This window comes from Numida meleagris, chromosome 6, assembly GCF_002078875.1.
Source record: "Numida meleagris isolate 19003 breed g44 Domestic line chromosome 6, NumMel1.0, whole genome shotgun sequence".
NCBI lineage: Eukaryota > Metazoa > Chordata > Aves > Galliformes > Numididae > Numida > Numida meleagris.
The window spans coordinates 35164353-35192180 of record NC_034414.1 but is presented as its reverse complement, the minus strand read 5'-3'; the positions used below and the strand labels follow the sequence as shown (position 1 = coordinate 35192180).

At 38.9% G+C, this 27828-nt stretch overlaps 1 protein-coding gene and 1 long non-coding RNA gene across 3 annotated transcripts in view; one reads left to right on the top strand and one right to left on the bottom strand.

Annotated features, from left to right (window-relative positions):
- The window catches only part of SCFD1 (sec1 family domain containing 1), a 47500-nt gene continuing 40552 nt past the window's right edge, over window positions 20881-27828 (bottom strand). The window contains exons 22-25 of the mRNA XM_021401324.1: window positions 26398-26431; window positions 25089-25154; window positions 22060-22128; window positions 20881-21111 (exon numbers count right to left, since the gene is read on the bottom strand). Of these exons, the coding sequence (XP_021256999.1) occupies window positions 21088-21111; window positions 22060-22128; window positions 25089-25154; window positions 26398-26431 (193 nt within the window). The 3' untranslated portion in view covers window positions 20881-21087. The remainder of the gene's footprint in view (window positions 21112-22059; window positions 22129-25088; window positions 25155-26397; window positions 26432-27828) is intronic.
- Window positions 21071-27823, top strand: LOC110400947. Of its 2 annotated transcripts, XR_002440164.1 has the most exons (7): window positions 21071-21138; window positions 21788-21916; window positions 24229-24429; window positions 25786-25861; window positions 26220-26277; window positions 27279-27376; window positions 27669-27823. It is a non-coding gene; the product is annotated as an uncharacterized LOC110400947 (long non-coding RNA). The 2 variants fall into 2 exon arrangements; XR_002440165.1 differs by lacking the exons at window positions 25786-25861; window positions 26220-26277; window positions 27279-27376; window positions 27669-27823 and having other exon boundaries at window positions 24229-24658.

Below are 27828 nucleotides of genomic sequence, written 5' to 3'. Positions count from 1 at the left end.
TCCTCAGGTGTGCAGTTGAAACATTTCTGAAAATGCAGTCTTGGGAGATTGAGTATAAAGTGAGGTTATGACTAACTAGCTTCCAAGATGGAGCTAGACAAGAAAAGTTATTGCTATTAATCTTCTAGAATATACAGAAGTATATATCTCCCTCATCTATCTGTTAGACAGTTACAGTTTCCTTCTTTCCTATCTCCTTTATAAACTGTATTTGAAATCCACTTGTAAATAGCTAATAGCTAAATCATACTCTCATTATTCTGTTTGTGTGAGATATTTGCTCTAGAGCTGGACTTGGAGATACCTAATGAAGTAAGGATTATCATGAGCTTGAGTAAGGGTATAAAAATTGGCTTCATTTTATGAATCTCCTTTTTAACTTTCAACTCAGAAATGTTATGATAATAAGAGTGAATAGCAGAGTATGCACCTTCAAGATATCAGATTAAACTGGGGAATACTTCGATAGTATGTCATTGTTACATCTCAGCCCTTGGGCCATGCTGAATGTAAAGCATCATTTCATACACAACTGACATATAGTGACTTCCTTTACATTCCAGCTGCTTGATATTTTGAGAATGAAAATAAATTTTCCATTTCTCATTCAATTATTTAGTTCTGGTGAAACCCCTTAAACACCTTGAAGCTGAGATTTTTTTTCATTAAGACCGTTTGTATAAAAGGTCAAGGTTTTAAAAGAAACTAATGATTTGAAAGAGGAAGACAAGAGGAGGAAAAGTATTTCAGACCCCGGGAAACAAGTGAGCATGTAAAGCCGGAAGGGAAAAAAAGGAAGGTGTGGAATATGCCTAAATGCTAGGAAGCAGATGATGGAGATAAGGAGGCCGTGGATGTAATATTGAGAAGTATAATTCAGTGGAGTTAATAAGAAGCCCACAAGATCCTTTAGAAGCAAGGACGGAGATGACATACATTTCAGAGTTTTGAAGCGATTGGAAGGTGGAAAAAAAATAAAATAGGGGAGAGAAGGGATTTTTGAGTGAATAGTGATCAAATGGCAGAAACTGGTCATTTTTAAGAGAGAAAAAGGTGATTCCTGCATAAAGACTTACTTCACAAAGGAGCACTAGCAATCAGGAATGGTTTTTGAGTTCTGAGACAGTTTGCTCAGATGATATGATCATGTATATTGATTTAAAATATTTTATTTTTACAACAAATGAAATTCCTGATTCTCAAGAGCACTTGGAATAAAGCTACAGAGTCATGTAGGAATGGTTCAGCAGAGCTCTGGAGCTTTTGGTCATGTAAGGCAAACTGACTCTAATGCAGCTCGGGTGTGATCATGCTCATGATTCAGTAGACTCTGAATTTCAACATCATAGTTTACCTTACTTTGCTGATACCTGTGGTATATCTCCCTAGTTGCACACACCTCTTTTTTCTTGTTTTTCCTCCTGAAAGAAGGTGACTATGTGTGTACCTATATGCAGTCAAACCCAGACTGCCCACTGCATTTCAAGTTACTTTGCAGCCTGAAGCAAGCCAGATGTATCACTAAGCAGTGAAAATCAGCCAGGGGATAAGAGAACAGGGAAATAGAATAATTCTTACTCAAATGCAGACTTCACAAATCCAGGCAGCATACACAGGCATGGTATTTCCTTAGAAGCAATCTGAACACATGCATAAAAAGGTCATTATAAATATGAACATAGTCTATATGTCCATCTATAAAAGTCTGTATGTCTATATATAAAATCAAACTCAAATCTGACTTTAACTTGACAGAAAAAGATTTAAATTTCTCAGCTTATATAAAAATTTGCATACTTCTTTTTTTTCAAAGGTAAATTCCAGTGGCACTTCTCTTCTAAGGTTTTATAAATACGGAGTTATATGCAAATATCCTTTTGTAACTAATCCCAGAGGCCTCTGTCTGCCAAACTGCTGGAACTTCACCCAACAGCTACAAGGCTTGGCAGTGCAAGACACATATATACATATCTGTATAGATTTACAGAACATTCTGCCATCGTGTTATTCTGTGGTCTGCGGAAAAAAGTGATACTTGAAAGTCTGTGAAATGTTACTAAGAAACTCTTGAGTTACAAAGTTGTACGTCAGAAATTAGATATAATTTACAAAATTTTAGAGTGTGATGTGTGATTACATTTCTTCTGCATCGGTAGGAGGTAGAAAGTAAAAGATAAAATGAATTATTTGCAAGAATACTGAAAATTACTATTTCCTTCTCAGGTCATTAGGACAAATTGATTTCTGAGAGAGCCAGATGGAGCTGCGGTCTGGGCCGGCCGCATGGATCCTCATCAGTAGCATAGGGGCCTCTAGTCCTTGAGCGCTTTCTTCAGCTCTCTGCTTCTGGACTACACAGCCTGCTTGTGGGAGAATGAGGCTGTGTTGCTAGCTTTGCTAGTTTTGGAATATCCTGCCTATGTCTCAGTCAAGTTGTGAGCGCCTGCATTATTTATCTCATCACTTGTTCTGTTTTCTTGCAGAAGGAAATGTAAGTATGTCAGGATGGAGAAATATAAAATCCACCCTAATCATTTCTCTTAGGTAGTCAGTGAACCAAGACTGTGGAAACACGCTTGCCCTGATGTTGTGCTGTGTCTCTCATGCTGTACACCTAAGAGCAGGACTAAAAAGCGCACTATAGAGCAGAACAGACTTATTTTACAGATACAACAGCAGAGCATCATGTGCTTAACATTTATTCCCCATTTTTAAATTCAGTTTGTGCACTCAAGTATGCTGCCATGGTAACTGATCCTTGCCTAGCACAAGAGGCTGCAGACTCCAGGTGTTAGGACACACATCCTCAGCTGATACAGATTGACAGAAATGAACCTCTAGTAATTTACTTCAGCTGAGGCTGCCTTTCTTTTTTTAAGTGTTAGTTTGTTTTGTTAGCCTTTCTATAGTGTGATTGATTGCTTTTTCTTTCTCACTACTCCTAGAGTAAGGACTTGTGGCTCAAACACCTTCTTTCTCCTAGAGAATTCTTTCTGTTTCTGTTGAAAAAATTACTCTGTGTAAGGATATCCTGAAGATTTGGATGTAAACACCTAACAGTAAGTTGTCTGTTTTACTTTTGTTATGTTATATTGGACTAAATCTGATGGCATGTAATCGTTTCAAATGTGTTTGTCATTCAAGTTGAAGGCGTAAAACATATAATCAAGCATGAAATCGTTTGTATTCAGGTGTATTTTAGTGAAACTGTATATCTAAAGGGGGGGAGAAAAAAGCTTCTTGTTTTCTGTCTTGGGTCACACAGTGAAAATCTGCATTATTCCTTCATGCTCTTTCATTCTAATCACATAACATTCTTAAAATAATTGGAAGCCAATATCTGTAGATATTGTATGAAAAATACCTGTGTTCAAAGGGTAGTCTTGCAACATCCATAAGTTTAGGTACAAAATTATTCCCGTGTGAGAAACTAAAATTTGTGATTGTGGTAGATCTGTTTGTCTGAACTTTCAAGTCCTGATTCCCTCAAAATACTTCCATCCACAGAGGTTGGAAATCATATGCTTAAAAAAAGTACATGTCAATATTTTAGAGAAAGAGCTGAGAAGGAGCAACGTGTCAGGAGGTAGAATAGTAAGGACTGGACTAAAAGAACAGTGGGAAGTGTTACAAGGTTAAACTTTAGCGCTATTTCAGTCATTTGTTTTGCTGATTTCAGTTATCAAGCGTTAATGAAGTTTTCTGTGAAATATTTTCTTATATGAGCATTGTTTCTAGCAATGATTTGTTCAGTAAGTGGTAGCTAGAATTATTGTCTTCTGTGTGAGGAAGAAATTTTCACCAGTGGTGCTTGGGAAGACTGAGCCTAAGAAACAGAAAATAATGTGGAGAAATGGTTACTTATGAATGAGAAGATAGTGTAAACGAAGCTGTCTCGTTTGTGTGGAGAAGCTGGGAAGGGATCCAAGACACGCTTTTTTGGAGTAGTTACCTAGCGCTCAGTCTGCAACTCTTTTGTTATGTTTTACAAGTTTGTAAAGTAAATAGAGCATTTCAACAGCAGGTTTACAAGCATGAGGGAGATGTGTTCAAAAATAAGCAGTACGTTGAGGCATCTTTAACGAGCTGTGAATGGTGAAGGTGGATGGTAAGGAGTTAGCTTTGGTAAAGTAAAAGGGAGTGTGGCCCAGGCATGTAGCCTCCTTGCTTGAGGAAGCGCTGGGGCTACTTTCTTCCCCTTTGATTCTCACTGTCTTGTCTTGTACAGGGCTGTGGGGATGAACAAGGGTAATCTTGAAGGTAGTTACCTTTCTGTCTACAGAGTCCCCTACTGCCCCCTCTGAAAAGATTCAGTTCTATATCATCTTTAAGATAGAAATCCTATTTCTACGTAATTACAAGAACAAAGCAAAATGAACAATACGTGTCATGCATTAGAATATATCCTTCACTCTTTAAGTACTTGTGAAAATCATACTATAATCCTGTGAAGACCACTCTTCTGATTTATCTGGGGATGATTACTACACCTATTGTACTGTACCCTCGTGTATGTCTGCTAGATATAACTATCCCTCCTAATAAAAAGTCTGAATTAGTGTTCTGTTGGAAGCTTGATAGGCATCAGCAGAGCTGGCTCCTCTGGGCCTGCTTGTATGGAATTGAAATAAGGAAAAGGGAGGGAGGCAATCAGGTGTTAGTCTTTGCTGATTAGAAAGATGGGATCTGCATCGTGTGGCAAGTAAGTGATCGAGCAGAAAGCAGGCAGCTTTACCTGTGACGTACCATCTCCTTTTCAATTAGTGTCACCTCCAAACTGGTTCTTTGCCATCATATTTCATGCTGTCTGTCAATTCTATTGAACTATGCATTTCCAAAGGACCCCCTATGTGATTATGTTGAAATAAAAATAAAATCATTAAAATGCTGTATTTTAAAGGGCTCCATTTTTTACAGTTCAAGCAAGGAGAGTTCTGGGGGGAGTGAGGTATTGATTAAATTAATATGGGTTACTCCATGACATTGTTAGCTATGTGTTTCATTTTAGTGCAATTATAACCTTCTGTTAAACTATTTATTTAACATAATTATTGGAGGGAACTTAACTCCTTGAATAAAAAGTACATATGGAAATCTAAAGCTAATGGGACTGAGAGAAAGGAAAAAAAAATTGCAATGTTCTCTAGTTCCAGGCATTAAATCCTAGCCAAAATCTTTTCAGAATTTTGGCTCTGGGAGTTGCCTTTTGGAGAGTTCTCCAGAGTACTGTCTCCAAACACCTACCCTAATTAATGTAGAGGTCACCCCAATATCCTTTGGTAGATATTCTGAAGAGCGCTCTTGATTCTGCATTTCTGAGGTAAGGGCTTTGGATTAGTTGATACTCTCCTTGGAAAGTCTTCTAGTGCTGATAGAAGCACTCCACGGTGCACAAGTAAGCCTGTAACTCTGTCTTAACAGCATGGCCTTGTTTAGCATTCACTTTTCTACTTCTTTTGTACTTCTGTCTGCAGCAATGTGGTAGACAAAATGAAGCTGAATGGTTTTGCAGACCATTCTTTGTGTTTAATAAATTCTGCTGTTGTTGCAGCTGAGTGGAGATTGTATTGTGGAGCATCCCTCAGAGCTGCTGACACCCTGTAGAGCAAAGGGCTCTGAGTGATTGATGGCCTGGAGTACAGGGTCACTGGTCTCTACCTAATTGCAGATGCTGAGGACAGTTATCCTCATCCTGCATAAATCAGCTCAGGCTTTTTCTTTCCGGAGAGCTTCATTCGTAGTATCTAATCTCTGGCTGACATGAGCTGTTTTTTGAGTAGCTGATAGATAAAGCCTTAGAAGAATAGAGAATAAATGTGGAATGCAGTAAATGACAAGTCCTTTGAAGTATCAGGAACAACATCCTTAGGGAAACTCAGGGCTACACTAATGCTTTTTGCAAATCCTATCCCAGGAGGTTTGCTCAGAGCAGAGGTACGGATTGGGTGATGCAAGAGTCACTGCTGAGTATTCTGCATTGTATAGGAGAGGGTGCTGTCTGAAGTGATTTGCTCAGGAACTGGAGAAAATCCGTAAGAGAGTAGCTGCTATGTGATGTAAAGTACACTGCTTCCCTTAGTTGTGTTTTGGAAGTACAACAGGCTGAACTGTCCTGAGGGAACAGTGTGTGGAGCAGCCAGTCCTGCTGCAGTTGCCCTGGGTAGGTGGTGAAAAGCCTGTTTGTCAGCAGGCTTTTGATTTTTAAGGAGTGAAGTTGAACATAAGGGAACTGGGGGAGTTTTGCAAGCACTTAATACCTCAAAGTTTGATATTTGAAGCTTGACAGATGTTCGTTTGCTCCAAATGTGAGAGCAACTCAGCTAGTCTCTATATTGTGTACTCCCTGTAACATTAGAGTTCATGTAGTTTCAAATCTTTTCCCCAGGATGATTTCTCTACATTCTTAGATTCTAGGTTGTGTTTGGAGAAGAGAATAGTATGCAAGTGTTGCTGTGCATTCTGCAGTTGCTGCTGTGTCTCTTTCCAAGGAGCGGTGTATTGCTGTGCTCCCCTCTCCTGACACTTAGTTGCCCAAGACACTCAGTGCCAGCTGTGGGCCAGACTTGAAATTTCTGAGGTTTCTTATCTGGTAGAAAACAATTTTTCTAAAACTCACCTAATTCTTGATAACGTTTCTGGAATCTGACTGGTTATTCTTCCCCTTTTAAGAAGAGCTTTGGAACAAGGAGAAATACTAACAACTTACGTGACTTAAGTACGTGCAGTTCTTCGTACAGTTTCTAGCTGGTGATTCTGGGCTCTGTTGTGTAGATGAAGGTCTTGCTTTTCTTTTTGAGAGCTCCTGGGCTGACTGTTGTAGGACCAGTTGAAGTGTGCAGCTGAACTAGTGAGCAGTATCCTCAGAGGCTGGCTGTTGCAATGTACCTAAACAGGCACTGCAAACCTGTGCTTTACAGTGTGTTATAATGGAGAGCCCCAGTAATCTGGCCTCTTCAAATGTTCCATTCACATCCTAGGTGCCAGTTAACATTTGTCTTTACTGACTGTCTGTATGTTTTAGGTTAATTTTAAAACTTTCTAAATTTTTCATTTGCCTCATATAATGATGTCCTGATTCAGGTTTTACGGTTAAGATGTTAAATCAGGCAGGAGAAAGACAATGAATGGGCTAGGCAAAAAAGGGCAGCAATTTGCCTTGTGCGTGGAATTGTTTGTCTGGAAACAGCAGTGATGTGTAAACACTAGATTTTAGCATGTTCTATCCAGTACCAGTATTGCCCTCCGACGGTGGACTTTTACTTGTGTAAATCACCTGCTCTTATCACCCTGTGTATATTCACCAACCATACAACCATATAATTAGGTCATGAAAAATTTTCCATGGGAATAGTGATAATCAATTTGCAATTAAGGTGTGGGTTTTATTTTTTTTGTTTGACTGTTTTTAATTCTGATTTCAATAGTTTTTTAATGGCAAGTAACTTCACTGGCTGTTTGGGGTTACAATGTTCAGTGAACATCTTAGTAAAAACTCTCTGTTATGCTCACTAAACTTTAATAGGAAGAAGAGTTTTTAGGATATGGATAACTCTAAACTAATGAGCAGCCACAAAAAAATTGAACAGTGATAACAAGTTTCAGGAAAAACGTAGGTGGTCCTTCATCCTTGTTTCACTGCGCTCTGTTTATTTGATTTTGATCTCATTTCTCAGTGAGTTTGTTTGAATTTTTAAATCATGTCAGTACAGGATTGTAATTAAATTACTAATGAATTCTATCTTATTCAAACAAGTCATGATGAATACTTCTCACTCGGTGCTCTCAACTGGTCCTTCAGCAAGGGCTGAGCAGAACCTTTTTTGTTATTGTAATAAATATCTACTCAGTAATTTCAAATTAAATGTAAGAATGATATTTAGTTTGCACAACATCTAGTAATAACTTTTATTCTAGTCTTATTCCCAAAACACTTTTGCTTTAAGTGTGATGCAAGTTCAGTGCCTGTTTGCCAGTTATTGTGAAGGAATCCTTCCATAAGCTTTTAATTAAACAATTCATATTGTTCCTTAGTGCCTGCATCGGTCGCCTTTGTTCTTTGGATAAATTTCTTCTCAGGCTTGTCTGCCCACTGAATTTTACTTTTCTGTTTTTGACAGCCTTAGGCTTATTTGTTCAGTACTTACTTACTCTGGGTTTAATGTTCCTCACTGCAAGGCTGACCAGAAAGGTCAGAGGCCTTGCATATGTGTCTGTGCAAGAGAAATAGAAAGCTTTCCTCCTGGACAAACCTGGAGTCCTTCTGGTTCTCCCCTGTTCCCAGCCTGAATTTCCTGTAAGCTAAGCTCTTGGCGGAAGAGAGTACCTCATTCATGTAACATTTCTTGTTGCTTCCTAGCAAGGAAGCAATGTCTTCTTTCTTCTGTGGTTTGAGATAGTGTTTTACAGATTTTTTTTTTTATATACATACTATTTTAGGTTTCTAAGTAAACTTGCTTTTGATTTTCTTCCTTGTTCTCATTGTAGGGTCTGATCTTACCTCTGTGTTTAAATTTGTCTTTTTACTTTACGCATTCACTGATTCCACTGTGACCAAAACAATTTCCCCACTACATCAATAGTCTGTCACTAGGGTTCCTTTAAAAGAAAAACAAAACAAAAAAACAACAACTTTATTTTTGGAAATTGAGACAAATTAGAGAGGGCATGTGGGAAATTTTCCTACTTCAGAAAAATAAGATTAACTTACCACTTGAACATTTTTTATAACTCTCTTGGCTCATCACGTCTCCAAAACAGCTTGGTATGGAACTTCCAGATGAGTTCATTGACTTAATCTGTTACTTTTGGCAACAGTAAGTAGTGTTGAGTAGATTCTCTTCTTGCTGATAAGCAGTTGTTGTTGAAATTACTTTGTTGTTAGAACAGTTTCTACATACATAAAAAGGCTTGTAAACAAAGCCATGGATAGTAAGGGTAACCTGACTCGAAGTTTTGCCGTACTATGTACAAATTCTATAAATACTGCAGAAATGTCAAATAATGTTGTAATTTTGTTTCAGTGTGTTCCTTCATTATTTTTTATCTAGACTGTCACCTCTTATTGCTTAATTTGTATTTTTAAAATGTTTTAATATTACCCTTACTTGAAGTTTTTCAGCTATGCTGTGAGCTTTTGCACACAAAACAAGCAGGCGGGGGGACCGAGCGCTTGGAGAAAGCTGGGTTTGGTGGCAGCAAGAGAGCTGAGAAATGCCAGGGCCGCAGGCTGTAAAACCCATCGGGTATTATGGATGGAGAGCAGAATTACCTGAGGGTCAGCAAGAAATGGAACAGTTCTTAGCACTGAAATGTTATCTTTGACTTCTTTCTTCCATTTAAGGTTTTGAAGTGTAACATTTGAACTTCAGAAGTTGGCCTTCCCAATATTTCAGTAATTTGGGGGGGGGGGGGGGGGGAATGTTTTCAGATGTTCACTTCTACTGTCGTTTATAGTTTCATTATGTTGTTGGGTTTTTTTTTGGATGCCAAAAAGTGCAAAAATTCTTGCTCCCCTGGCCCTTGCCACTTTTCAGATTTAAGTGCTCTTAAAACAATTGTAATATTAGTGAAAATTTCATTGAAACAAATTATTTTAGTGTAGAGAGTGGAGAAAACTTGTCCCTCTGTCTTATCACATGTGAGGCCTCTCTTTCAATGGTTGTACAGAGAATAGTTGCAGAAAACTGCACCATTATCTTCTTGTCTACAAGACGTATGTGAAGGCGGAGGGTTTAAGACTGTCATGTCTAATAGTTCCTATTTATATTCATGAGTGTTAAAGTTCTACTAATGATTTAAATGAAAATATTCTCCTTCATAGAGTCTGATTTTGGGGAGTGAGGGGAGGATTTTCTCCCCTGGTTTCTCAGAGAGGGGCACTTGCCAGTAGATGGAGAGGCATTTTTTTTTTCAGCAGAACAGTTTCTTTCCCCAGGTTCTTGCTTTCCTGTCAAGCTGATTTAAATGGATTTTAATCCTCTGGCTCTTAGTGATGTCCTATAGTATTTTAGTGAGTGCCTAGAGGATATTTGTAAGTGAGGAAGAAAGAGTGTGTGTGTGTGTGTGTGAGAGAGAGAGAGAGAGAGAGACAGAGAGACCTGTCTGGGGGAGAGGCGGAGGAAAGAAATGAGTGCTGAAAAAAGACCTTGATAGGGCTACTTGTCCAGAGAAAATGAGCAAGTTAGCAATGGGTGATACCATTAGCATTAATAGTGAAATAATTTTAATATGCCTCCCTAGTTTCCTAGAAGTAACACAATAAATGCTGAAATGTTAAGTGCTTTTTAATCCTAACCACAGCACCAGGAGTTCACACTGTCAAGAAAATAGAAAGACGCTGAATTTTTGCTTGCATTTAGATTGCCTTTATTTGCTGTCTGTCACTGTGGTGAACAATACTTTGGGGACCCATTAGCAGTGACAGCCATCTTTGTAAAACTTAGCTTGGTTTCCCACAGCTGTTGAAGAATTTGATTTTGGAAGACTCTTCTGTACTATGCAACTGTGAGGAAGTGAAAGAGGCAATTGGGATCTCCCACTGCCTTGTTTTGGCTGCAGAGATGTCTATTGCTCTGTTCTTGGAGTCTGCAAGTGTGCAACTCTGAACTCTGCCTGCAGTTGGCATTGTGCTTTTACTTGGAGATAATGTTTGTGGAGTTTTCAAAAAGGGCTCAAAGGGGTTGTTAGGCTGATACTGTTGAAGTAATGGTTTAAAAAAAAAAAAAAAGCTATGTAGTATCTACAAAGTATCAATGAGAAGAAGTGCTGTAATATAGTAATTGTAATGATAAGTTTTTTTGATTATGGCATATGAAATATTGCTAATTTGGACTAATCTGTTGTGAATCCTCAATAGTGGGATGGAAATCTGCAGTGGAACCAAGTTCTCTACTGCAAATGTATGCTCTTTTTTTTTTTTTCCTGCCAAACAGCTAATATTGCCCCTCCAGGCGGTGGTGGGCTGGGTGGATTGCTTGGTTGTGCTAATATGGTTGGTGCTGTTACCTCTGCTTTGGTACCTCCAGTTGCAGTAGGATTAGGATGATGATGAGCGCTTCGGAAAAGTTATGTATCTGTTTTTATGTCTGCACATGTCTTAGTATGTAAAATCAAAGTGATTTTCCAACGTCTGACTTTGGCCTTAACTTACCAACCTTTAGAACTTGATACTTGGTCACAGTAATCTCAAAACAGTTTGAGTGCCTTATGTTGAAAACATTTTTAAGTGTCTTACGTTATAGAGGTTGTTTAAAATTTTAACAAAGCCTTTTTAACAAAATACCGATAGTTCAAGATGTGTGTTTTTTTAATTGTGTGCAATAGAAATATTTAAATTGAAAATCAGAGGTTTTAGCAGTTGCTGGAAGTCATGCATTTGTGTACTTTCTGACAAGTCAAACCACGAAACACTGGTGCTGCCTGACTTGCTATGCTCCGTGTGTGAGTGCGTCCAGATGAGGATGACAGGAGCAGCGGCCGTGCGAGGAAGTGCAGGGCATTGCAATGTCCCATCTCTATCAAGGCCACTTCCTCCTCATGCAGAGCCTATGGAGAACTTTCTTTCTCCCATGGCTTGCGCTGCAGTTGTAATTGGTGGGATTCTAAATAGGTATAGTTCCATTGATTGTTCTCAAATGCTTAGACTTTACTAAAATGTGATGTATTCTATAATCTTGTGGGATTAATTCAGAACTTCAGATAAACTAAGCATCTCCAGAGGCAACTCCTACAGCTTCTGTGTGGGCTCCCTTTGTAGTAGAGGCACCACTTGAACATGATAAATCTTTGTGTGTTCAGCCTTGAAATGAAAGTGCTTATTTCCAAGTGCTTAGTGTGGGCAGAACCAATAGTACTGTGTCAGATATTGCTGGCCACAAGCAGTATTCCTATTAAACACGTATTAGCATTATACATTAGAGAGTAGATTTTGAATATTCTACTGCAACAAGACAGGGTTGAAGTGATTTTAAGTTCATCCTGTAAAAGCACTGATGGTGGGGTAGCATTAGGGCAAGGGTTTTTGGCTTGGTGCTTCAGGCAGTGATGGGCACTGAAAATAGTTTGGTGGTCTTGCACGTGATAGGTGCTAGTTGTGCCCAGGGGCTGGTCAGTGATATGCTGCTGGTAGGATACAACTGAAAGAATGCATTCTGCTGCCTGCAGAGCTGTGCAAGTTGCATGACAGCCTGTAGCCAGAGTGTGGCAGAGGGGCCTCCAGACCTGCTGCTCCTGGGCTCTTGATCAAATTGGAGGAAACATCGATACTCGGCAAATCCTTGGGCTTCTTGCCACTTAAATAGTGCTTCATTTACTCACCATCTAGGCAACTAAGTTCATACAGAGTAACTTTAATTTTTCCTTATGAATATGGCTGTTGCTTCAGAGAGGGCCCTGTTTCAAAATGAAAGGCGTTTTAAGGGTCAAATGTAGTTCATAGCATCATTATTCATCTCCTGTGCTAGTTCTTTCGGAAGTGCGTTCAGACACCTGATTGTTGCAAAAATATTTTTGCAAATCAAAAGCTTTTTTGTGTGTGTGTGTGACCTAGAAATGTTAGTTTGGAATTCCAGTGAAGTACATAATTTTAGTAAGGCTGCAGAGCAACGTATGAAAAACAGATAAGATTAGTACTGTTTGTGCCTTTTGATTTAATAAAGCCAGTTTTCCTTTTGCAGAGGTACCTTTCTTTCTTGGCCTCCCGCTCTTCCTCAAACAAAAGTCTTTAGCTACACATAGCTTACCATCTTAAGTACGCTTTAAAAATGGTAATTTAAAAGCCCCGTATAGCCAAAATAGTTCTGTTCCGGAACAACTCACAGCATGGTCTTTCAAACAGAACACCCAGCTACTGAGCTGTTCTGTGTCACCTCAAAACATCTGCTGGAAAACAAGGCTATAATAGATGCATTGTTCTGAGATGTTCTTTTTTCTTTTTGTTGGGTCTTGTTAAATGGCCTGTAGTTCATTTCAGTAGAACAGGGCCCTTTTCTCTTGCAGTAGGAAAAGCTTGCTTTCCTCCTTCAAGAGTATTACTGAATGTGCGAATGTCTGTACTTTCTTTTACTTCTTTTAGGAGACCAAATTAAAAGCTCATCTAATTCAAATGGTGGCTATTCCATCCTCTTAGCCATCTCTTTTCTACTATGCGTGTGTCTCCCTTGTTCCTTTCCATTCCCTCAGTTGTGCTGACGTTCCTCCTTGCTCACTGAGTAGGGATGGTGATCACGGCCTTTGTCATTTTCCATAACTGTAAAGCTCTGTCACTTCCTAGGTTCTGTTGTTCTTGCTTTTCAAATTAGTGGAGTGCTTATGCTATAGCACCGTCCTCCACCCACAACTCCCCTTCCTTCTTTCCTTGGAAACAGTGGTGAGTAAAATTAAGTGCCCGTTCCACAAGGAAGGTTTGTAGTTACTGCTGGGTCTACTGGTCTAGAAATCTAGAAGTTAAAAGTAGAAACTAAAGGTGGCTTCGAGATTAAGAGAGCTCATAACCCGCGGGGACCCTTTGGAGGTAGTCAGTGGAGAAAGAATCTCCTGTGGCTGTTTCCTTTTATTCATCCTTTGATCAAGATGTTTGCCTCCGAAATGGCAAAGTTTAAAGAATATCTACAAAAGCATCTGCTGTGAACCAGCCCCTGAGAAAATGACTGTAACTGTAGGCAAACTGGAAATAACATTTTTGCTGCCAGATGAACTTTTAGACAGTTAAATTTTGATCACAGTGGGGAAAGGAAAAGGGAACATCAAGTTATGAAAAACACTTTTATTTAAAAAAAAAAAAAAAACAGAAAAAATCTATTTGAAGTTAATTGCATTCCATTTTGAGTATGGCTCACGATACCCACATATCATTCAGGTTTACTTTTAGCAAGTACAATAACTGGAGGTTGTGAGAAACACGACACGAGCATTTCTCTCAAGGTCATTTGATTAGTAACAATTTTATTTTAATCCACATCGTCATGTAAACTTTTCCCATTTCAAAACAACTGACTTACAGATATCTTAAGCTTAGACATATTCGGACCTTTTAAGTGTCAGATACAAGAAAAGGACTTTCATAAAGAAGACAACACATTCATTTAATTATAAGTGGGGTACGGAAAATACTGAGAGTCCTTAAACAGTGTTTTGTGTTTAATTATGAAATATGCTTCTGTCCTTATGTCTGTGGGAATATTTGTTGCATGTCTGCCATTGTACTGCATAAAGTAAAGAAGTTTCTGGTGAGTTTTAATGAATTTGGGAAGGAACAAAAAGAACATACAAAGCAGTAATAAGATGCTGCATGTGAATATTTCGTGACGGTCTTTCACTATTTTTCAAGAATTGGATACACATGGAGCTGTATATTCCGGTGGGAGTGCCAGTCCTAAAAGATGCGAGAATCTGATTGTATACATCTCAAAGCAGCTGACTGGCATAAGCTAATGTTTTCTTGCACTTCCTGTCAAAATATCTTGACTATTATCTGTTGCAAAAGGTGATTTTATTTTCTAGCATACTTCTATCTGATACCTGGGCCTGGTTAAGGAATTCCAGTGAGTAGTAAGAATAGTAAGAACCACAGGATCAACCGAATGCCGTGCAATATCGCAGAGCAGCGTGTTGTCTGCTGAGCTGCCTTATCTTGGTGCTTATAACTTCTGCTGACAAAAGATCTGTACTTTTTTGGTAGGCAGCATTCATTTTCCCTGGGATTTGGTACCGTGCCTGAACATGAGAACTTAGCTGATTTTTCTTGTGAGGAATGCCGGTGTCCCTAATGCCATCCATGGGTCACCAGGATGAGACTCCTGGACGCCAGGTGGTCACTTGGCTATGGGGGTCCACGGGAGTCCCACAGCCCCATGTGAAGGAAAAGGGAGCAAGGACCCACCCATGGGAGAGGGCCCCTACTTATGGCCACTATGGAAACATCATGGGAGCCTGAACCCAGTGCCTCTGTCTTGCTGACCAATGCATTACTTTCTGTTCTTGACTTTCATCTTATGAGAGCATCTCCCTCTTGGACTTGTGCTGCTCAAAGCAGTCTTTCTGTGATCCCTTTCCTCTCCACACTACTGCCTGAGCAGTTAGTCTCCATTCTACACCCTATTGCCTTGGGAGGGTCCTGATCCTTCCTTTTTCCTTTTGTAGGATAGGCTGAAACCCCTTTTTGCTTATAGATACTTGTCTGCGGTCACACGGATTCAATATTTGACTGCTCCAGAGATTTCAGTGAACCAAATAAGCTTGCTGTGCCCTGGGCTCTGCCAACCCTATAAGCCCTTCCTACTTGCTTATGTCATCCCAGCACCTTTCAACCTGGGCCTTCAGCTGAGATCCATGCTGTGCCCTGCTGAGGCTTGGCATTCTTGAAGTCTCCAGGCTGCAAACACAGCCAACGCTGTTCTGCAGCAAGCAGCAAACCTTAGGTGATAACTGAGATGCATCTGTGAAGACCAGACTGTGCTTCCAGCCCTTCCCAGACAGCTCCACCTCCATTATGGGGAGGGAAATAAATCGAGAAGTCAAACTTAGTAATGGTGACTGGTGGCTTACAGACTTCTGGGTGCTGCAGAAGCCTGTCCTTCCATTTAAGAGTGCTGTGCTCAGCCTCATCAGAAGAAGTGGAATGCTGTGTAGAGAGGGAGTGAATCTAGGGGAGCCGGTGAAAACATTTGAACAAAAAGAAATTATATTAATGTGATAATTGTAAGTGAAAGCAAGGAGATAAGTGTGATTGCCTTTCAGTGAATACCCTTTAAGGTGATTTAGCTTTTCTGTTGTCATTGTGAAAATACATCTGAACAGCATCAAAATGTGAAACCCTAACAACATGATGGAGGCATTTGTCCTTTATTTCTTATTGTGAAAACTTCTGGATCTAAGTTAGCCAGAGCTGCGTTTATTGTTTTAGAACTGTTTTCTTTCTCAAAATGGGTCTTTATGAGAAATAAGTATCAGAAAGCAAGGTCATCCTGTGCCGAAAGATTCTTCTTAATCTGACGTCTTTTTGCTTCAGGAACTTAAGATGCACAAATATTTCTGTGGGTTTGGGAAGGCAGCTAGCTGTTTCCTTTGATCAGGTATCAATGCTAGCAGTTTGGGGCTAAATCCTTGTCTCTGTTGGGACACTGGAACAGGTTTCTAAGGCCTGGAATTTAGGGCTCGTGCCAGTGTTGATGAATGGGCTTGTAAAAACTGTCAGGCTTTGTAGAAAGCTTGGCTAGGATACTGTGAGCTTGGCACTGGAAGCCCAGATCCTGATCAGATAGATTGCGCGTAGGGAGGCCAGGCCAGGAGAATAGCTGAACAAATTACAAATAACACCTAAATGAGGAAGAAGAATTTGGAAAACATCACGGATTTGGTGTTCGTGGGTTGACTGCCACAATTATAAAACTACAGTTTTCGTCAGGCTTTCAGTGACTGTTTGACTAACGTGGATCCTGTCCCGAAGTACAGGGGCTGTGCTTTTGATCACTTATGTTCAGTGAATTGAGGGGGAGAGGGAAGGGAAAAAATAAGACAAATTAACTGTAACTAGTAAGAGAGAGATTTTTCTCTCAAATAATGAACTTGCTCTGCACAAGGGTGACCTCTTCTGGAGTCACGTGTCTTCGTGTTGGGCCTAATGCCTGCAGAAATTCAGCTTTTCCAGAAAGACATCAACAGTCATTCTTCTCCAGGAGAGCCGTGAGCTGGTAACAACGCTGCTTTTTGTTGCCCTGTGCAAGGTTGGGGTTACAGACCGGATTCTTCTCATGGGGTGAATCGTGCTCTGCAGAACCATCAGAAAGATGGTGACGTGGTGAGGGAAGGCTTGTACAATTTCCCAGTAAATGATGCGGAACAATCACATAGCAAATTTTGTGAGCCTATGAAGTAACGGTATTCTTACTCTGACACTCCCCGAGGATTTCTGGTTGTTGCTTTTTCCCCTTTTCTTCTTTGATCTACCACATCTCCCTCCTATGGGAAAGGCAACTTTCAGACCGTCAGAGATATTTAAAAACAAACAAATACAGAAGGTGTAATTTTGTGTGCGCGTTGTGGTCCTAATCTTCATATTGTTTGCTTTCAAATATCTCATCTGAGCATGAGTATTGTAACAGAAGGCCAGCTATCCAAAAATTTGTTTACACTGGGAAGAAAAAAAGTTCCTCGGCATTGCATGTGGATGGACATATAGGGAAAGATGCCTACTCCTAAAAGTTATCAATTCCAAACACCTCTGAATGAGTAGAGCCCACTGATGAATGATCAGTGAAGAATGTATTGATGCTCTTGTTTAAGAGTGGCACAGCTGGAATGCAGCGGTTTAGCTGTCAAAAGTCCTAGGAATAATGAATCAAGGGAGATCCTCTCAGGGTACTGGAACGCACAGGTAAGGGAAAGTGAAGAAGATAATGTGAAGTAAAACACTACTGGTACTAACATATAGAAAGAGTAGTTTTATTTCTGTGCTTGCAAAACTGCCAGTATGACATTCAGCTTTGCTAATATGCAAGCTCTACAGGAAAGAAATATGCCTACTTGTAAAATGTTTTGTTAATCCCATCACCTTTGGCTAATATATCAGCTTTTTATGGTTTTGTGACCTGATGTAATGGGCTTTGTTTTGCACGTGTAACAGAAAACTGACTGATAAAAGAATGAACAGAGCAAGTAGGAAGACTGTAATCATGTGGGATTTATAGATGATAGAAAACATTGCCCATATTCAGTCTGTGTTCGTACACTTCTTCTAAACCACCAATACGGACCATATGAGACAGTTGCTTGCATTCGAAAGAGATAAAAACTGTGTATGTTGATTTATGAAGCCTCTCAAAAAACTCCTTAAAACATAAATTTGTTTTAAAATACAACTCAAGTATTCAATCGTAAGTAAGTCTGTGTTTGAGTTGTAACAAACCTGAGCAGAGGTTCTATCATCACTCATGTATAAGGAGCCGAATTTGGCATCTTCTACAAGGTGTTACAATTGCTCTCATTAGTAATGTTTCAGATTGATGTAAACATGATCACTTAGCAAAATTTTATTCTATCATAGGGAAACATTACTGATTTGTATCAAGAATGGTATACTAAAGGACATTTAAATCAAGTAGCGGTCTTGAGGTTTCTCTTCTTGGACTACGGATGTGCTGGTTTTCCGCAGCTGAGGACCTGACTGCTTATTTTCTTCCTGAGAACAAGTATAGTACTTGAGACTCAGCCTTGCTCTGCTTTTAGGTAAATGCAAACACAGACCCCGACGAGTAGCCTGATTTAGTGGGTGGCAACACTGCTCGCAGCAAGGAGTTGTAAGGAGATGATCTTTAAAGGTCCCTTCCATCCTAAGCCATCCTGTGATCCCATGAAAAATGGCCAGTCTTGAAATGCAAAAGCCGGCATTGTGCAGTGTTTTATTAACAAAAAACTCTGCAGATGTGTGACTTAACAGAGGCATCAGAATAGGTCTAAAACACGCTGATCCTCCATGCATTTATAGCTGCATGAATGCTGCTGGGTCTATCTTACTGAAAAGACTCATGGAGCTGGCATGTGGCTTCCTGGCCCTGATCTGTCTTTTTCAGCACAAACTACTGAGGGAACATTGAGGATGTGCAGGGCATAAACTGGGTATAGACGGAATAAGCTTACCAAAATGCCAGCTCACTTTTACAATTGTTTTCCTCTAGAGTAGCTGTGGAGTCCTCTTGTACAAGCCAGTTCCACAGAGGTGGAACTTTTCCTTAAATGGAAAAGAACCATGTAACAACAACAACAAAATAACAGTATGTAGTAGCTCAAGTTGTGTAAATCATGGGTTTTAATGTTCACTGAGATCTTTAAGATAGCTAATATACCAAAAGATAAAATGATTTGCAGAGGAAAGAGAAGAATGTTTGAAGTACTATAATTGTCTTCAGTTATTTACAAACCCTTAATTAATTGACTAGTGCATGTTCATACAACAAATCTGAAGAGCTAGCTATGGAGCTGGGCGTAAGTTAGACCTGTCTCCAGCTGTAGTACAAAGACTGCAAATTAAATTAGTTTGGTTGATGTGTTCAGGAACTTATTTCTAATTTGTTTACATAGCTTGCTGAAACAACAAATCCCATACGCTGTGATTTAGTAGAGCACCCTCTTGAACTGACCAGGGACCAGTATATCACTGACTGCCGCAAGTTTTGGACAAAAAGCATTCGGTTGTCAGCTGCGAAGTTAAAACTCTGTCTAGGAAGAGTATTTCCCTCAGTGGCCACTTGGTGTGTCTTTTAGTTGAACTCTCAGTCTTTTGAAAATTCCTTCTGTGGGATGCTTTGCTGAGAACATCACTGAACACCTGCTCCCATCTTACTGGAAATAGTGGTGGTAGATGGACTAGATGATTTTGGAGGTCTTTTCCAATCTTGGTGATTCTATGGTTCAAGCTTCTGGAACAAGCTGCCTCAGGAAGTAGTAATCACAGAACAGCTTGGGTTGGAAGGGACCTTAAACTACCCACTTCCAACCCTCCTGCCACAGGCAGGGCTGCCACCCACTAGATCAGGCTGCCCAGGGTCCCATCCAACCTGGCCTTGAACGCTTCTGTTTAACTATATTAAAAGTTATTTTTCCGAATGCCTTTGACCTTGTTCTCACTAACAGACATTCTGTACATACAGGGAATGAGAAGACAAATGAATAGTGTTTGACGCTGTGAGTCCTTCCTTGCAGACTGGTCTGTGGGAGAACACTCGAAACAACTGTAAATAACACCACAATAAATGCATTTATTGAGTTGGCAAACTTGGAAAAATAGTTATGTGGAGTATCTTACAAGACTCGGCTTAGATAATTAAGTAACATATATAGTTTTGATAACATAACCTACTTTATGCATATCTTCTTTATAGACACATTTATTGTGATTTTTAAGGAAGAGATCAACTGTATTTCTTGTGTAGATGTTCTGAACAAGATTATCCGGGGGGAAAAGTACTGCTTCTAAAGCCGAATTAGCATCAGACATTGAAGAACAGTGCAAAGAAATGCTGGAAAACATACACAGTGCACTAGTAATTCTTAGGGTCTCACCATTTGTTAATAAACCAACAATATATGTTTCCTTTTTACTTATGAGTATTTTAGGCCTTTTTGAAAGGCAGAAGTGATGTTTTCAGAAGGGATATTTCACGGGGGAGAGACTCAAATCTATACAGAAATCTTGTTGCCTTCTCTCAATTCCTGTACATGCTCTCTGGAGCTATAATTACTGGCAAACTTTAATAAGCTCATATTTAAAACACATAGTAACAATTGCTTTAGGTAAAGCCATGGTCGGAGAGGCAGTTCAAGGATTTTCATGATGTAATTAAACAGTTACTGTGCTGGACTATGAGTAGGGCTTGTTTTCTTCTCAAATATAACAGTCAAAGCAGTTACAATAAGAACTGCAGAAGAAAATATTGAAGGATTTACAGTTTGAAACTGTATGACTGGTTAGACAAGTAGATGAATATAAACAAACGCAGAACCTTAAGAGAGAAAGCTAAATTACTGTATCAAAAACTTGTACTGAAGGTAACTTCAAATATGTCTTTAGACCATCAAGCAAAGATGGCACAGATCCGAGTACAAGGACTTTGGTAAAGTAAAAGGATAACAGCTAGAAGCTGGAGTTGTCGTGCACTAAGGCTGTTTGTCTGCAGTCCTGAAAGGCAGTTTTGTCCATTTCAGTTTTGTTAAAGGAAGATGGCTGGCTTTCACGAACACATCTCCTGAAGAAAGACTTGACCTTTTCTGCAAAATATTGCTTTGTTTACTGTAACAGAAATTATCTGTGAGATCTTGAAAATGCTATGCTGACCAGACAGCTCTGTCATAAGCTGTGGTTAATACTGCATGTAGAAAGTAATGTGATTTAACGCTCAAAAATATAGCATGTTTTAAGGTTTATTTCAGAAATATTGATATACACAGTACTAATTACAGATTTTTTGAAAAGTTATGTTAATGAAGCGATTTTAAGTTTTAATATAGTGACAAAATCACAGACTTGAAGTTATCTGAATGCTGTAGCAGTTCTTTTTTTTGTCATGTTGTCATTCAGGTCATGGTATTTCAGTCTTAATTCTGGCCGAGCTGGGACAGCTACACAGGAAGAGAAGAAACAATTAGGTTGGTAAGCTAATTCTTTCAGTACGTTAATATTCAGTCCATACAGTAAACACTTCTGTCCTACAGCCCTTGGTTATTTCTCACAACCAAAAGCAGACTAGTAATAGAATATTTAACGCATACCCTGATACAAGAGGTTCTAGGTTTCAGATCCTAACGTTTGAACAAATTTCAGTGTTAAGTCCAGTCTGTACAATCAGAGTTGGAAGAACAGGGAAATTATGCTGACTGAAGAGTTGTACGATGAGAAGCACCACTTGTTTTTCCTCCTTCAAGTGTAACAGGACTTTGTGAATTTAGTTCTTCAAATGTAGGTCTGAATAATAATTTAGGGAGGAAGTAAAAGCACAGGTGGTGAGTTACTGGAGGGCTGACTGCTGTGAATAATTTGTATTTTGCAGTTATATTGGAGAGAGTCAGAAGTAATGGTGCCGATAACTTTTTTTACGGCATTAAGACGACTGGGGATAACCTGAAGCTCCTGCAGTGCCAGTACTTCTAAACAGCAAAACTTAGGACGCAGATATCAAGACTGCAGTTGAATAGCAATTTTTAACTCAGGAGAGTTGCTAGAATAGCCTGGGAAGAGATCCTAGTTGTGGAAAAGTGTCAGAAATTAGTCTTTTTTTTTCTTTTTTTTCCTCTCTAGGATTTATGTTAAGCTAATTACAAGGAACTATTCCAGCGGCATTATCTGTTAACTCACACTGACAACACAGGCCTTCCAAAGTTAACAACAGTGACTCCAAACCCCCTACTTAAATCAAGTGAAGAACAGGTAACAAAACCGTATTATTTTTTCACATGAATTTGTTTTTACAAAGACAAAAACCCATACAGAGATAGAAAATAAAAACCAGTTATGGAAGTCACAGTTGTAAGTATTATAGAGTTACTATTAATACTGTAATAAGTACCTACCTGCTTCATAAACTGTGTAGCATTAAAAAGTTCACTGCAGCCATAGAGGACGTGTTTACCTTGTTTACCCTAAGAAAAGATGGGAAGAAATCAGGTGTCTAACAGAGCAGCAAAAGTGGCTTGAACTAACTGCATACCCCAAAGTGTATTTCTCCATGATCTCTAAATCCTGTAGTTCTGGCTGTGTTAGAGCTAGAAAGTTTCTGTCATTGATTCCCATACTGTGATAACATTTGAAAGAGTTTTTTTTTTTTTTTTTTAAGAAAAAGGATTTTGAAACAATGTCATGTTGAATTTAGTTGGATTACATAATGATCCTAGCTTGCAGTGAACAGTGATAGTATTTGTCTGACAATACAGTGTTGTAGAAGTGGAAAAAATGGTGGAAGTAATGCATAGCTCTAGGCTGAGTTTATGCCCAGCATTGGCTAATAATCCCATGGATCCTCAAAGTTTGAGTGCGGGCTCCAGCAATCTGTCTCGCTGTTGAATTACTTAGCACTTTCCCTTACTAGTCAGATGGGTTCTTTTTGGTGGTGGCTGTTGTTTTAAAATCGCATCAAACAAGAAACACCTTACTAGCTCTGTGTGAGTGATAAATGATAAGCAGGGAACTGGCAGGACAAAAACAGAACAGAAGACTCTGACTTTTTTTCTGATACAAAAGTTGCTTAAAAAAAAGGCAAAGCAGGAACACTAGCCTTCTCAAAATGATTTTGTTTCATATCTGTTAACAGTTGTGCTGTTTCAGCACAGTTACAGAATTGGATTTTAACAGTCCATGGCTGGTGGGCGCACACTCATTTGGGAGATGGTAATCCTGTTTTGTCTCCTCATCTTTATTCATTTGGAATGGTTTGTGGCAATAAGCTGTTCATGTCACTGAGCAGATGCTTGAGCTTGGCTCTCTCCACCTTTGGGGCCACGTAATTTAATCTTGAGGCCTGAACAGGTCTGGTTTTGATCTAACCTGGAATCTTGACAGATTCTATTTTCTGTATTATGAATGGATAGCGCTTACTGCTGCGCAGTAACATAAACAACAAGAAACACTAGAGATAATTGTGAAATGAATCCCAGTCTTAAATAAACATATAATTCTTCTAGAAGTGTAATTTTAAATAAAAGCATACACTTACTCAAAGTTAATTACTCAGCACGCTTAAAGAGATGTATCACCCAGTAGTTAACGGAGCCAAGCTGAAACTGCTTAGCCATGTAAATAATGTAACAGCAGTACTCTTTTCAAAGTTGTTTTTTTAAAGCTATGCAGAATTTGATTTTCTTGTGTTAAATGATAATGTCTAGCAGAGGTACATTGCCAGGCAGTATCTTTTTAACAATATACAAAAGGAAATTAAAGGACAAGGTAAATTCCCGTGCTTTGAAATTTTGGTGACACACTTTCATGCATGTTGTTGGCCAGTTTTATCTGTTTCAAGGCACAATCTTCCTAACTAACATGAACAATATTTGATTTATGATGAAGTGAGATTCTAGCACAGAACTGAAAATAACTGAGTTTGAGGGTTTCTTAAGTCTCCTACAAAAACCCCAAAAATGCCACAGCTGAACACTGCTTCCTGTTTCAGAAAGTGTTCAGAGGTTTTCTCTGTTTTCGGAGGCAAACTAGTAAAAATGGATAGAGCATAAAAAAATAAAGTAGTGAATAAAATCTTTGTTGTATCTGCTTGCAAGAACAGACCTGTTGGGTTTTTTTCCTCCTTCTCAAGGAAAACTGATTGAATTTTAGAATAATTAATAAGCTACATCTGGTGAGACAACAGATGCTGGAAGTGTACCAAATTGCACTGGCTAAGCCTGGAAGAGCCATCTGGGTGAGGCAGGCAAGTCTCCTGGGAGCAGGGTGAGGGGAATCGAGTTTTCAGTAACTTGTTTTTCAGAAGCAAGAGGCTGGCTAAGTAAAGGTGAGGGAGACTTCCCTCTCGGAAGGTCACATCCCACTGCTGAAATACAGTCTGACTGGAGAAATGTACAGCACATTTCAGCTTTACGCTTTCCCCAGGTTCCAGAACAACAGCAAAGAAAGTGCATATCCAATCTCTATTATTATCTCTGAAATTTTTGGTTCCTTCTGTCCTCTCCTTGTACCCCACGACTGTAACTTTCTGTAACTTCCCTTTTTCTCCTTTTCCCTGTTCCAACCAGCTCTGTTCCAAAATGGCTGCCTGCTAGAGGAGGAATACAACCCAATGCAGTTCTGACTTCATGTGCTGCAAGATATACTGGAATGGGAACATAAAACTCTCAGGTGCTTGTTACATGGAGAAATATTTTTCAGCTGCTGATGTTGCCTACGTATTGTTTTCTGTGAAAAGCCTTGATCCAGAAAGACGGCACCACAACCAGGTAAAATCTGGAAGAAAGAATGGTATTCTGCTGCTCTTACCTAATTCAAAACTTCATCAAGTTTGCCTTTGTTTCCTTTTTACACCTGGAAAGTGCTTCTACCTCATCCCTGCTCCCACAAGAATTCTAAAGATTTGGTTTCTTCTCTTCAGCTGCTGGTTTTTTTGGTGTAAGTACATGCCATTTAGGCTGGCTGCTTGGAACCAGAGACTTTAGATCCCTTACACCACCATTAATTACACAGTTGGTTCCATATTCTTTTCTTTGTACGCCGTATGATTTCTACACAAATCAAATGATCCAGCATGCTAAGACTGAACTGCCTTGAACTCCTTAGTGAAAACTTCTAAATGTAGCCAAGTAATAAATGTTAAGAGATTGATGTCAATGCGATCTTTGCTTTGACAGGTGGCACACTGTTTGCGTTCAGAAATGCAACATGAACAAAAATACCAGAAACAATAACTGGCGTTCTAAAATAACCATCCCCTTTTTCTACTGATTTCTTAGGTACTTTTTTCCCCTGTGTTGTATGTGTAATACCAATGTAAAAGTTAATTTTATAAGATTTAATCTTCCAACTACTAAATGTTACAGAAAGCCTGCTGAAACTGGTTCCTATATAAGTTAGAAACTACAAACAACAGAAGTGTGCATACCTTTATGTAGTCAATAAGGTTTTGATACTCAATATAGTTGCCTCCACCGACTACAAAGACTATTGCCTAAAATACAACATGAACATAATCAGAGTATGTAATCAAATTCTTAATATTTCAGTAGTGAAGTATATACCACATCAATAACATACAATAAAATCTATCTTCGTCATGCTTCAGTCTAATAAGAAGCCAACACAGATTAACTAGCTCTCTACCTGAAAGAAAATAACAGAAGAGTTTTATTGGGATGCAAAATAATGAGCATTTTTCTAAACATGCTTCTTTGTCCTACTAAGAAATAGTTGAGACAGAGGCAGTTTCAACACGTTGCATTTTTGTGTGGAGATGTCTCCAGTGTTCACAGGAGCAGCTGAAGTATTTTCGTGGATGCTTAAGAACTCATTTGGGAAACAAAATATGTCTTTATTAAAAAAACACTCTTTCATTCTCTTTCCCCTTCCTACTTACTACTGGTAACAGTAACATTCAAGGTACAAAAGGCACTGGTATTTTCTGGGCTATGTTTAAAACGTGTTGAACAATTAATGAATGGAATAAGGAAATGTAACAGTTCGATTCTTTGCGTTAACATTCACTATCCAGTACTGTCTGGCTACACTGTATGAATTTTATGGAGCCTCTATTACTATCATTTTTGCTTCACGTGACACAGAAATGTATTTCTTTTGCTCAGGAGGACAATTGAAACAGCAAGAGAATTCAGAGACACATGCATATTGCTGAGGCAAATGTTCTGCCAGTGCAACTTGGTAATGAACAGATAAGACTTCTGCTCTTTGTAAACATTTCTGAAAAATAGCAAACTTCACAGGCAGCTGTAGAAAATGAAAAAGGAGCAAGTGGCAGCACCAGCTGCTCTGCTGCTTTTGTGGGTTTTTATTACCTTAAATCACAGAGATTGCTTAAAGAAGTCTCAGTTAAATTCGGGGTCAACGCTACCATTTAAAGCTGCAAAGATGAAGGTTAGAGCACTATAAGGTCTGGTATAAAAACGGGGGTGTTAAACTGCTGACTACCCAAACATGGTATTATTAATTACTATAATTATCTCCAGAAGCATTTTTGAGACTTTTTTTTCCTCTCCACTGTTACTTAATGCTTACGCAGTTCCCTGAAGATGGAGAGACTTTTTGAGAATGCCAGCTCGCTGCAGTTAATACTAGAGGTAAGCAGACTAAGTGATTCTTGCAAACAAGGTCTCTTCTTTCCTTAACTACCAAAAATGACTACTTTATTTTTTATTTTTAATACATGAACACTGACAAGTACCTTCTACATGACTTACCTCCTGGAATGGATTTTTGTTTCGTGGAACTGAGCTATAAAAAAAGAAATATAAACATTTTCTCTCATGTACTGTGTTTATGGAATACTAAACAATATTAGACAAAAATGTAAAGAAGAACAGTACTTGCCTTTTTGCATACCTCAGAGCTACTTTATTTAAATTATTTTTCATGGAAAATCATCATTTTATAGGAACAAACACATGAGTAAAGTAAATAGCTTTATCTTCCTCAAGTTTAAGGTTGCTGTTTGGATCACAAGTTTTATGACAATGCTGCTTTTAAGTTCAAACTCCAGTGCTGCCAACCAGGAGCGCAACCACAGTGAGAGATGCAGGAGTAACAATGGCATCAGTACAATCAGCACTGTTTGTGACGCCTGTGTTTCTGCTTATCGATGCTTCACAATCTCAGAAATTACTATCAGCAGCATGTGCATGTTGTGCTATCCAACATTACAGCAACAACATCAGAATTGAAATGACATAAGGAGGAAGTTAGGGTGATAGAGAAAAATCCTTCAAACATTACAAAAGCAGAATGAAAGAAAGTTGCAATACAAATGAAACAAAATACAAATTTTTCTTTGCGTTCAAAATCTACTTAGCCTTTGAAGTTATTTAGGCCGTAATAATACTTTGCAATGAAACATTTGTATCCTCTGAGATTTGCTTCTCAGTATTACTTAATCTGTTCATGAATCATGGAAAGTAAATTTCCAATAGCGTTAAGTTCTTGTATAATGCAAATAACTAAAAGCAGAGGTCTATATTCACGTAGTAATAAACCTCTAAAAATTAAATGAGCCAACTGCTCTCCCATAGCTCAGAAGAGCGTTGTTTTTAGAAGGCACATTAACATTGTCTTCTCCATTACCTAGGATGTGGGAGGTGAGGTTATCAGCCATGGATACTGCTCCCTGAAGCAGAAGACAAATCTGTGAACTTCTAGTGCAATTCTTCTTCTGTTCTTTCACTGGTAAACTGTGACTCCCCCCCTCATATGCACATGAACTTACACGTGCACCTGTCTATACAGGAGCAAATGCAGTCTGTTTTTTGTTTTCAAAAATTTACTAAATGATCACTAAGGGTTGTATTCAAGTTGGAATTCTGGTGTGCTACCACTCAGTGACTTTTTAATTTAACAGTGTAAAAACAGAGTTTCAAAGAAACCAAGCAGTATTATAGAAAAATTCTAACATGCGTTATTGTTAAATGTACAACTTAGCAGCACATTCAGTCACTGGAACAAACTTTTTTTTTTACAGAAACTTATCTGGTTGATCCAGGTTCCAGTTGTGATTTCCTATTGATCATCGTCTTACAATGAATAATTAGAGATCTTACAGGATCAGCAAATAAGATAAGAATTACTTCAAGTTAGCCTTTTCACGGGGAAGGAACTGAGCAAAACTCACAATAAACTCA